Genomic DNA, 12,790 nt, shown 5'->3' on the forward strand with positions numbered 1-12,790 from the left:
CTGGGTTTGGGACAACAGCAGCAATCAGGATATGCGCAAATTTTGACATTTTTCATTGTTAAAATGGAGTAACTTGGGTCTTATCTGTGTCAAAACTCGGACAGCTAGGTGGTAAAGGATAGAACACTGAAGTCAAATCTTTATTCATTTAGTAGCTTGTATTTTCAGAGATATACATTGCATATTGTGCATGTCCAACACCACATCTCTCTTTCAATTTGCGCCTATATACGAGCACAGGTGAGTCCCCAATACCCTCCAAATGAATATAATTAACACCTAATTGATATCCAATTAATAATCTGCTGGAAACATGACAGATAATCGAAATAATTAAATGCTAAAGGAGGTTCTGAATTAGTTGCCAATTTCCATTATCTGTGTGGTGGGGGGGGGTCTGCTTAATTAGAGGGCATAATCAAAGTTTCACTGTAAACAGGATGGAGTATAATTTTTGGAGTTTAACCTCATGTAGCAGGGATAGTTCTATCTTCAGTTGTATCAAGTACTGGATTTTACTGTCGCACATGTGGAATTTCTTAAGCTGCCATTGCTCTCATTGAAAGTCATTCCAATACCAGAACTTGAACATGATTAAACCGGAGTTTTATCTGGCTCCCAGTTTCCATATTGCACCAAGGCTCCACTGTGTCAATATGTAAGCTATCTATCTGGTCGGGTAAAGTTAACACTTTTTTAAAAAAAGGACATTGCTACAAAATTTGCTGTTACTGATAACCATGATACACATGTTGCTATAATAAAAGCAAAATACTAAATACACATGTTGCTGATGGCTGCTCAAAGGTATTAACAATATGGAGCCCTGGATGTACATTTTCTCTTTATCTGAGAACTGACATCAAAGACAGAGCAAAACATGGGCCTCCAGTCCTTTGGGATAGCTACTATATCAGGACTGATGACCCAGTACAAGATAAAACGGAGGGAACTGCACTGAATACCATGAGCCTCCACCTCAATGCCAGTCTCCCTAAGCCGCAACAGCAATGTAAAATCGCCATCAGAGCTCGACTGTGCCATGATATGAATGCCAAGTTCAAACTCTTCAAGCAGTTTGCCCATGTCGTGGTCTTCCACCTACTTATGTCTTTGGTATGCAATATTTATTTAGTGTCCAAATCTGACACACAAACAGGAAGAAAAGCACAATATTTTGCATGGGAAGAGTAAAAATACAGAAATCCAGTTAAGCTCTCCACAAGAGCGCACTGTACCAGAGTCCTTTCATTTTTAGCTAGAATAGCATAAAGATATGCATGGGTGTTAATTACTGAGCTCAACGGATGATTTGAACCACTTGAGGGGAAATGGACTAAACACTCGGATTTCAAAGCCCACTGACCCATGCAAACTTAGATTGGCATCCAGAGTCAGTTTGCTAGCTTGAATGTTTATGAATGTTTTCATTCATCAGGAGCCAGAAAAATACAAAGCCACTATTGGGCAGTTACGAAGTACAGGCAATGACACGTCTGCCCTAGGTGGGTTGGAACTAATTAAAAGCTGCAAGTCATTCTTAAAACACGGTCTTGTTTCTTTCTGTAACTTTAATCTGGACAGTGCAAAAGCACAGTGTATGAATGTTCAGTTAACTGAAAAGAAATCTCATGAGTCTAGCAAAAATTCCACACAATCGGTATTATATCCAACACAATACAATATAGTGACACATAAATTCGCCATTTGGTCCATCTTAATACATCCATCCTGAAAGATCCTAAAGTCCACCTACTTCAGCATCCAATTTTCTGAAAAGATTCTAGGATTTTCACCTCAACTCCTTTCCCTGGAAGTCCATTTCCTGCACTATCATTCGTTGTGTGAAGAATTATTTTCCTTTTCACAAGTTTGAACCTATTCTGCTTTCCCTGCTTTTGCAATTTAATGTAAAGTTGAACAGTAAATTCACCCAGACTCTCAACGTCTTTTTAAAAAACAAAAATACTACTAAAATACATCGGGTAAAGATACATAATAGTTTTATCAGGGGCTGTGCTATCCATCCCATAAAATAACACTTAATATAAGTTTTCAAGACTTACTTTTGTTCTTTATATTAGTGTCCTAACTGCATTAAATTATAACTATTTCAGAGCAGACAAATGCCTCGCCCCCAAGTGTTCTGTTAAGCTAAACAGACCAAGAAAGTTCCAGATTTAATCCCCAGTCTGGATTGAACTAGCGAATCTCAGTCAGGAGCCACAACTGGACATAGTGAAGCCGACAGAGAGCCAGGTTTGATGTAGAGTAAAATCTTGCCTATTTTACAGCTTCCTACTGAAGTATTGGAAGCAGTGTAAGCACAGAGATGCAGTGGCAGACATTTAAGAGAATATTTCAGAATGCACAGAATAGATACATTTCAACGAGAAAGAAAAATTCTAAGGGTGGGACCAGTCACCCGTGGTTAACAAAAACAGTTAAAGATAGCATCAAACTTAAAGAAAAAGCCTATAATTGCGCAAAGATGGGAGGCAGATCAGAAGATTGGACAGAATATAAAAAAACAGCAAAGAATGACTAAAAGATTGATAAGGAAGGTAAAATTAGAGTACAAGAGAAAGCTAGCTAGAAATATAAAGACAGATAGTAAGAGTTTCTATAGACATTTAAAAAAGGAAAGAGTTAACAAAGTGAACGATGGTCCAATAGAAAGTGAGTCTGGGGAATTAATAATGGATAATAAGGAGATGGCAGATGAATTGAACAGATATTTTGCATCAGTCCTCACTATTGAGGATGCAACTAACATATTAGCTGTAAATCAGGAAATGGAAGGGAGGGAGGAACTCAATAAAATTACAATCACCAGGGAAGTGGTACTGAACAGATTGTTGGAGCTGTGGGCTGACAAGTCCCCGGGTCCTGATGGACTTCATTCTAGGCTGTTAAAATAAGTGGCTAGTGAGATAGTTTATGCGTTAGTTTTAATTTTACAAAATTCTCTAGTTTGGGGAAGGCTCCGTTAGATTGGAAAACATGTTAGAAGCTATTATTAAAGACATTATAGCAGGGCATTTAGAAAAATTCAAGGTAATCAGGCAGAGTCAACATAGTTTTGTGAGAGGGAAATCATGTTTAATTTATTGGAGTTCTTTGAGGGAATTACATGTGCTGTGGATAAAGGTGGATGTATTGTACTTAGACTTCCAGAAGGCATTTGATAAGGTGCCACATCAAAGGTTATTGTAGAAAATAAAAGCTTGTGGTGTAGGGGGTAATATATTGGCATGGATAGAAAATTGGCTAGCTAACAGGAAATAGAGAATTGGCATAAATGGGTCATTTTCTCATTAGCAAGATGTAATGAGTGGTGTGCCACAGGGATCTGTTCTGGGGCCTCAACTTTTTACAATTTATATAAATGTCTTAAATGAAGGGATCAAAGGTACAGTTGCTAAATTTGATGATGACACAAAGTTAGGTAGGAAAGTAACTTGTGAAGAGGACATAAGGGGGCTACAAAGGGATATAGATAGGTTAAGTGAGTGGGCAAAGACCTGGCAAATGGAGTATAATGTGGGAAAGTGTAAAATTGTCCACTTTGGCAGGAAGAATAAAAAAGCAACATATTATCTAAACGGTGAGGGATTGCAGAGCTCTGAGATGCAGAGGGTGTCCTAGTGCATGAATCGCAAAAGGTTAGTATGCAGGTACAGCATGTAATTAGGAAAGCTAATAGAATGTTATTTATTGCGAGGGGAATTGAATACAAAAGTAGGGAGGTTATGCTTCAGCTATACAGGGCAATGGTGAGACCACATCTAGACTACTGTGTACAGTACTGGTCTCCTTATTTAAGGATGTAAATGCGTTAGAGGCAGTACAGAGAAGGTTTACTAGACTAATACTTGGAATGGGCGGGCTGTCTTACGAGGAAAGATTGGACAGGCTAGGCTTGTATCCGTTGGAATTTAGAAGAGTAAGAGGCGACTTGATTGAAACAGGGTGGATGTGGAAAGGATATTTCCCCCTTCCGGAGAATCTAGAACTAGGGGTCACTGTTTAAAAATAAGGGGTCACCCATTTAAGACAGAGATGAGGAGAAATTCTCTCTCTGAGGGTCGTGAGTCTTTGGAATTCTCTTCCTCAAAATACGGTGGAAGCAGAGTCTTTGAATATTTTTAAGGCAGAGGTTGATAGATTCTTGATAAGCAAGGGGGTGAAAGGGTATCGGGCATAGGTGGAAATGTGGAGTAATCAGTTCAGCCATGAACTTATTGAATGGCGGAGCAGCCTCGAAGGGCTGAGTGGTCTACTCCTGCTCCTAATTCGTATGTTCCTATAGCTTTATGCTGTGTTCCACTTAAGGCGCGCAAGACTTGGGCCTTGCTTGAGGTTCACACAATGCAAAAACTGAAATTTTCCTTCTTGATACCTTCTTCCATGTTCATTAGCAAGAAAACAAATTCACGCTTTCGTTGTTTTCAAAATAATGACCCAAACTGGGTTTTTCTGTCCTACACATTTAGAACCAAGGGTTTGCCTGTGAACTCACGACCTCTCACAGTTTGAGCTGGAGCTGAACAAAGACCAGGTTAATCGAATAGACAGAAAATTCATTCAGCAGACCTAAATCGTTTAGGTTTTGAATACTGACTTACCTGGAATCTGCTGCGGTAATCCTTTATATTTAAAGCACATTGCCATAAAATGTATATTTTTTGTTTTTCTCATGTCATTTTTATTTTTAAGTGAATAAAAAATAAAAAATTCAATTACAAAGGAGTTTTACAATCACTGTATATATACATTCATATATATATATATAAAACTGAAACAGTTTAAAAGAATTGTGATAAATTTTGATATGCATTTTTGTCATTTTTCCTTTTGAATATGTGTGTTTATGTAACATGTGCTGATAATCTTTTCAGAAGAATTTGGAGGAGTTTGAGTGTCAGAAGGCAGAATTAATCGCAGTGATAATATAGTCATTGGCCCAGCGCAGTTGTGTCACTGGATTCCTTGGTGCTAATCCAGCTCCATCATTCAGTCAGGTTGTAATGTCTTTCATGCTAACTTTTTAACCAAAAAAATCCGACTTGCATTTAAATTACACCTGATCGTGATTGAAAATGCCTCATATACAATGCTAAGGGATGTTCTGAAGTCATGAAAGACCTTGTATAAATACAAGTCTTTCTTTTCCTGGAGATATAAAGACCACAACTTTGCAATTTATTCCAAAGTTCCTGGGAAGAGTTGAGAATTCTTTTTCACCTCATCTTTAAAAAAGTTACAAAAAACATTTAAAAAAGTCTTGTTTGAGGAAAGAAAGTGAAAATTATGAATATTAAAAGAAATGTCAAAGGTAATTATGGCAAAACAATTGCCTCATTGAAGTAAATCAGTTAAAAATTCCAGGGTAATCTTTTAGAAGTGTTTAGTGTAAAATTGCAGCTGGTATTTTGTTACCATTTGATGGGGGAGGCTGTCACCATTTTTTTTTGTGCTCTTGCTGCCCTGTAATTATTGCTTACCTGATTGTCAGGATGGTTTACGGTAAAATATCCCACGCAGACGATGACTTCATGCAGCAGGTCCTCACAGGTATGATGGTAGCAGTACCACAGCAGCGAGCTGACAATGTGGCGGAATGCCAGGGAGAGGCCCTCAGCACCACACACAGCCTATTGGAAAGAAAAGGATGAGGGGAGAGAAAGAGAGAGAGCGAGAAAGAGAGAGAGATAGAGAAAAAGAGAGAAAATCAAGCACGGCCCCAAATGAATAAGGAAGTTTGTGTCCATGTTTACGAGTTGTATTTAAAAAGCTCAACCACACAAATTCCAGTGACAGACAAATCTTCAATTGGAATTTAGAGAAGCTCCATTGTTATTCACCTATTTGGTTGATTTTTCCTTTTTTTCCTGCCAATTTCTTTCTTCCCTCCCCTAATTTTCTCTTATCCTCCCCCCACCTCTTTAAAGCACCGACTCTTTCTGGGTATCGTTCTATGGACATTGATTGCCCTTTAATGCTTCCTGAGTAGTGATTCTTTATCAGTACGCCTGGCCAGGCAACACTACTGCACTGGATTCTGTCCACACCAAATGCCCGCATGTGCAATACCTTCCAACAGGTTCATTGAATATTGATTAGGAAAGGGAAATTGCTAGGTGTTGTTTCCTAGCCAAGGGGTGTTAAAGCCAATTGTCACACCTTGACTGCTGCTCTGACTCAGCTAACTCACCAAAGACTAGGAATAAAGCCCGGGATCTTCTGATCCAAATGATTCAGTGTCACACTGAGCAGTCACGGGGGAAGGGTGGAGAGAAACTGCAAACAGCTTGCAAGCATTTCATAACTAACACAAAAATATTCTTTTTACAAATCAATTCATTGCAGCAGCAACGTGCACTTATAGAGCAGCTCAAACTTCAAGCATCCCAAAGTACTTTACAAAAAGGCAGGGGTGGGAGGACCGCAGAAGAGATGGATGGGTACGAAGGCGCCAACCAAGAGTCGGAGAAAATTTGGGGAAGATGATTGAAGTTATTGTCAAAAAAGTTGAGGAGCTTCTGATGGTGGTGACAGATAAACCAAGGTGGAGGTGTTCCAGAGTGAAGGGCTGTTAGGATGAAGAGAGGGGGATGCACAGTAGGCACAAAGTAAAAGAGGGGAACCACATGAGCTGACACAGTTGGTAATCAAAACAGAATACACTAGCCCCACTGCCATTGCTCTACATGTCACCCAAAATAGAAAGCAGTGCAAGAAAATTTGCTAAACCTAAGAAGAATTGAGAGAGAGAAATAAAAGGGTAACATTTTCCTATAAGGGGATAGATAATGTGTGGTGTGCTGGCAGTGAATGGATCACTGGGGATGTGGCTGGTGCTCATCTTATTATGACTTGTCATCTGTCCGTTTTTAAAAAAATGCAATTTGCAGTTGCATGGTGCTTTCATATTGCATTATTTCCTGAAGTATAGGTTCTGGCCAATTGGAAGCCAAATGTAAAGATGCTGGGACTGTTCTTTGGCCTCCTTGTCTCGAGAGACAATGGGTAAGCGCCTGGAGGTCGTCAGTGGTTTGTGAAGCAGCGCCTGGAGTGGCTATAAAGGCCAATTCTAGAGTGGCAGACTCTTTCACAAGTGCTGCAGATAAAATTGGTTGACAGGGCTGTTACGCAGTTGGCTCTCTCCTTGCGCTTCTGTCTTTTTTCCTGCCAACTGCTAAGTCTCTTCGACTCGCCACACTTTAGCCCCGTCTTTATGGTTGCCCGCCAGCTCTGGCGATCGCTGACAACTGACTCCCACGACTTGTGATCAATGTCACAGGACTTCATGTCGTGTTTGCAGATGTCTTTAAAACGGAGACAAGGACGGCTGGTGGGTCTGATACCAGTGACGAGCTCGCTGTACAATGTGTCCTTGGGGATCCCGCCATCTTCCATGCGGCTCACATGGCCAAGACATCTCAAGCGCCGCTGGCTCAGTAGGGTGTATATGCTGGGGATGTTGGCTGCCTTGAGGACTTCAGTGTTGGAGATGCGGTCCTGCCACCTGATGCCAAGGATTCTCCGGAGGCAGCGAAGATGGAATGAATTGAGATGTCGCTCTTGGCTGAAGTACGTTGTCCAGGCCTCGCTGCCGTAGAGCAAGGTACTGAGGACACAGGCTTGATACACTTGGACTTTTGTGTTCTGTATCAGTGCGCCATTTTCCTCACACTCTCTTGGCCAGTCTGGACATAGCAGTGGAAGCCTTTCCCATGCGCTTGTTGATTTCTACATCGAGAGACAGGTTACTGGTGATAGTTGAGCCTAGGTAGGTGAACTCTTGAACCACTTCCAGAGTGTGTTCGCCGATATTGATGGATGGGGCATTTCTGATGTCCTGCCCCATGATGTTCATTTTCCTGAGGCTGATGGTTAGGCCAAATTCGGTGCAGGCAGCCGTAAACCTGTCGATGAGTCTCTGCAGACACTCTTCAGTGTGAAATGTTAATGCAGCATCGTCAGCAAAGAGCAGTTCCCTGATGAGGACTTTCCGTACTTTGGTCTTCGCTCTTAGATGGGCAAGGTTGACAACCTGCCACCTGATCTTGTGTGGAGGAAAATTCCTTCTTCTGAAGACTTGAACGCATGAGAGAGCAGCAGGGAGAAGAAGATCCCAAGCAGTGTAGGTGCGAGAACACAGCCCTGTTTCACGCCACTCAGGATAGGGAAGGGGTCTGATGAGGCGCAGCTATGCTGAATTGTGCCTTTCATATTGTCATGGAATGAGGTGATGATACTTAGTAGCTTTGGTGGGCATCCAATCTTTTCTAGTAGTCTGAAGAGACCACGTCTGCTGACAAGGTCAAAGGCTTTGGTGAGATCAATGAAAGCAACGTAGAGGGGCATCTGTTGTTCACGGCATTTCTCCTGTAGCTGTCGAAGGGAGAACAGCACGTCAATGGTGGATCTCTCTGCTCGAAAGCCACACTGTGCCTCAGGGTAGACACGCTCAGCCAGCTTCTGGAGCCTGCTTAAAGCGACTCGAGCAAAGACTTTCCCCACTATGCTGAGCAGGGAGATTCCATGGTAGCTGTTGCAGTCACTGCGGTCACCCTTGTTCTTATAGAGGGTAATGATATTGGCATCGCGCATGTCTTGTGGTACTGCTCCCTCGTCCCAGCACAGGCAAAGCAGTTCGCACAGTGCTGAAAGTATAGCAGGCTTGGCACTCTTGATGATTTCAGGGGTAATGCCGTCCTTCCCAGGGACTTTTCCGCTGGCTAGAGAATCAATGGCATCACTGAGTTCCGATTTGGTTGGCTGTACGTCTAGCTCATCCATGACTGGCAGAGACTGGGCTGCATTGAGGGCGGTCTCAGTGACAACATTCTCCCTGGAGTACAGTTCTAGGTAGTGTTCAACCCAGCGGTCCATTTGCTTGTGTTAGTCAGTGATTATGTCCCCTGATTTAGATTTGAGGGGGGCAATCTTCATGATGGTTGGCCCAAAAGCCCTCTTAATGCCATCATACATTCCTCTGATATTTCCGGTGTCTGAGGCCAGCTGAATATGACTGCATACGTGTTGCCAGTAGTCATTTGCGCAGCGCCTGGCTGTTCTTTGTGCAGTGCTTCTGGCTGCTTTAAGTGCTACGGATGTTAACTTGCTGGGGGCTTTCTTGTAGTTCAGCAGTGCAATGCGCTCAGTGGCTATGACAGGTTCCAGTTCTTCAATGTGAGATTGAAAACAGTCTGCATTCCGCTTCACACGTTTGCCATAGGTGGTCATTGCTGAGTCAAAGATGGCATCTCTGATGTGGGCCCACTTGGTCTCTGCAACCCCTGTGGGAGTTTTGAAGGGCTTTTTCGAGTGAATTTAGAAACTTACGTAATAGCTGTGGATGAGAAATTCTGCTAGTGTTGATGCGCGGGCGGCCCTTCTGCTTGGAGTGATGCAGCTTCTTTGGTTTGAGGCTAACCTTGCAGCACACTAGGGAGTGGTCGGTGTCGCAGTCCGCACTGTGGAAGCTGCGTGTGATTTGAACGCTGTTTAGAAAGGCTCGCCTTGTGACGATGAGGTCCAGCTGGTGCCAACAGCGTGATCTTGGGTGCCTCCAAGAAACCTGGTGACAGGGTTTAGTGTGAAAGAATGAGTTGGTGATGCAGAGGTTATGATAGGTACATAACCCAAGCAGTCTCTGACCATTCTCATTCATCCTACCAGTGCCATAGCACCCAAGGCAGCAGGGCCATGAGTCATGGTCGGCCCCAACCCTGGCACTAAAGTCCCCCAGCAGGAACAGGTGTTCGGTGTTGGGGATGCTACTAATGATATTATGGAGTTCCTCGTAGAACTGGTCTTTAGCTTCAGGTGGGGAGCAGAGTGTTGGAGCATAGATGCTGAGTAGGTATACTAGACCAGAGGTGGTGAACAGATGGATGGACAGTATGCGTTCCGAGCCATCTGAGGGTGGCTCTATCATGCTGAGCAAAGAGTTTCTGATGGCGAAGCCCATTCCATGCTGTCTTGGTTCTTCAGGATCCCTACCCTGCCAGAAGAAGGTGTAGTCTTGCTCTCTTAGAGATCCGCTCGCAGGGAGGCGTGTCTCCTGAAGTGCTGCAATGTCCACATTGAATCTACTGAGCTCTTTGTTAATGATGACAGTCTTCCGAGAATTGTTGATTTGTGTAAGGTCTTCCGACAGGCCAGGACACATAGTTCTGACGTTCCAGCTTGCAAAACGAAGGGCTGGTACCTTCTCTCCTTTTTTGGTCGTGCTGTTTGGTGCGGTGTTGTAGTCCACTTGTCGGGCAATGACCCTGAGCTCCAAGCACCCAATGAAGCAGATGGACTCTGGCGGGACAGAACCTTACTGACCGGGGGCTGCCCGGTTTGAGGCGGGGCGGTAGCTGTCCAGTGAGATGCGATGACTTCTCCCACCGACAAAGGCAACCCGTGGTGCCCAATTTCTACACCAATTGAGCTGGACTTCTAATCCGTAACTGCTGCCTTCCGTGTTGATTTGGTCGCTGTGAGGCAACTATGGAGTGACCTCTCCATGGCGCATGCCTGGGCGGATGTATGGAGGTTGTGAGTTGCCCAAGCGTCAAAACCCCCCTCTCGGCCTTCCTAGTGGGGTCCAAAGGAGTGCAGAGCACGACGTTTGGCACCGGTATGGCTGCAGGAAATGCCGGAAACTTGCCAAAGGTGACACATGACCGCCTTCGGGGTTCCGTTCCGGATTTTCTGTTAGGGTTTACTCCCTTACTGCTGGGACTAAGACTGGAACTTTTTTGTTGAAAACCCACTGGAAACAATTCTTTCCGTCAGGCCATCTTAGTGAGCACTAGCAGTTTACATTTGCCTGGCAGCAGGCTGCATGGGCCCAAGTGGCACCGTTGTATTTCTTGTGCAATATAATGCACCTAAACAAGCATCTTAGAGGACTCAACAAGGAGGAGAAAGCAATAAAAGGGGGACAGTTAGGAGGGTGAAGTGGAGACAGATCAAAGGCAAAGTTGAAGAGATTTCATGAGGTTTCTGAAGGAGGGAGGCATAAGGACAGAGTGGTTTGGGGGCAGAATTCCAGAGGGCAGGAATGTTGTGGCTGAAATACCGGACAACAATATGAAATAGATACTGGGGGTGGGGTAGTGAACAAGCAGCAATCTAGAGTCATAGATCTGAAATCAGAGAAACTGATGGTGCATGCTGTGATGTATAAAACTGGAAATCACTCAGATAATGTGAATCAAGGCCTCAGGGGATTTGAGGAGGCAGAGAATAAAGATCTTTCTAGTTGATTTCTGGGGCGCAACGAACTTGGCAAAAACAGGCGAACAGCCATTACACTTCAGGGGGCAGGAATTCAGTTATGCACTATAAGTCAAACATTTTACTCATTAGGGACCTTATGCAATTAGTACAATTTTCCGGATTGATTAATTCAATATATTTTTATAAAAGAAGTAGTGCAATTCATCATGCTTTGGACACCTGTCTAAATAATGAAACAACTGTTTTGTTGCAAACTGCTTGTTTTACAACAACAACGTGTATTTATATAGTACCTTTAACATAATAAAATCTCCCAAGGTGCTTTACAGGAGCATTATAAAACAAAGTATGACACTGAGCCACAAAGGGAGATATTATGTCAGAGTCCATGGAGGGATTTGAAAACAAAGATAAGAATTTTAAAATCAAGACGTGGCTTGACCGGGAGCCAATGTTTACCAGTGTTTAGTGTTGGGGAGTGCATCTTCATTACTCACTCAAAGTATGCTTGGCACTGGCTCCCAGTTTAATTGCTCCGGTCCACCCTGTGTTTTGACCCAGTGGCCTAAGTCTAACCCTTAATGGTAGCAGGAAGGCAGAGGTCCTGAATGTTTGTGTACAAGTGGACAACTACTTATTGATGATCCTGTGCTTCCTTGGGGCTCAACAGCACAGCAGGGAAATCTGGAGCTTGTTTATTACCCACTGGCACCAGAGAGCAACCAGCCGCAGTACTTTCAAATCTTCACATTAATATTTATAGATTAGGTGATATTATGAGATATTAGTGCTATCAGTAGGATTTCAGTGAAGTGTATTTAAATTACTTTAAAAAAAAATTATTTGAATGAGTAGGGTGATCAAAGAATTGGCACAAAGGTGGGTAAATTGAATTGAGATACAGATCAGCCATGATCTAAATGCAAGGCATAATAGGCTTGAGGGGCTGAAGGGCCTGCTATATACATTTTCCTGCAGGCGTCACATAAGCTGCAGCTAACTGGGTGCTTTTCCCCTTCCTTGTCCAGGGTTGTGGAGTCCAAATATTGTAGCACAGACCAAGATATGAAACTGGGACATTTCTAATCTACAATTCAGCACCACATCGAATGGTCTATACACACAGATTCATCTCATTTTTTAAACTTTACTAGAACAATCATCTCACTCCATTCTGGATATACCCACGGATTTAATGAAGAGGAAATAGCAGAGCTCCAGAAACAGTCATAGTTTCAGGTGTTCAATTAGTATTTCTACAATTCAAAGTCAACAAAATTAATCTCACCTGAAACGTGGGAAGATCCAAAAATGCAAAACTGTTTAGAAAGCGAAGACTCTGGATCGCGACATGAATGGTGTGCTGTGGGTAGGTCTCTGCAGGTGTGGAGATGTTATGGTCTGGAACTGCACCGTGAAGGAGGATGCAGTAAAGCATGTTGACGACGCCTACCAGCTCGGTAGACTGCAGCGCCGCAATCAGTCCCGTGGGATCCTGCCTTTTGTTCTCAAATATACCTTGTGATCTGCCAAAACAACAGGTTAA

The 12,790-nt window shown here is 43.1% G+C and overlaps 1 protein-coding gene across 3 annotated transcripts in view; it reads right to left on the reverse strand.

The window, feature by feature from the left end:
* Positions 1-12,790, reverse strand: part of scaper (S-phase cyclin A-associated protein in the ER) — a 384,847-nt gene that overhangs the window by 40,512 nt on the left and 331,545 nt on the right. For 2 of the 3 annotated variants that reach the window (XM_068015509.1, XM_068015510.1), the window contains exons 27-28: positions 12,533-12,770; positions 5,508-5,657 (exon numbers count right to left, since the gene is read on the reverse strand). In XM_068015509.1, coding sequence (XP_067871610.1) covers positions 5,508-5,657; positions 12,533-12,770 — 388 coding nt within the window. The remainder of the gene's footprint in view (positions 1-5,507; positions 5,658-12,532; positions 12,771-12,790) is intronic. The other variant, XM_068015512.1, reaches the window with a different exon arrangement.

The sequence above is a fragment of the Heterodontus francisci genome, chromosome 35 (assembly GCF_036365525.1).
Source record: "Heterodontus francisci isolate sHetFra1 chromosome 35, sHetFra1.hap1, whole genome shotgun sequence".
NCBI classification, from domain to species: domain Eukaryota; kingdom Metazoa; phylum Chordata; class Chondrichthyes; order Heterodontiformes; family Heterodontidae; genus Heterodontus; species Heterodontus francisci.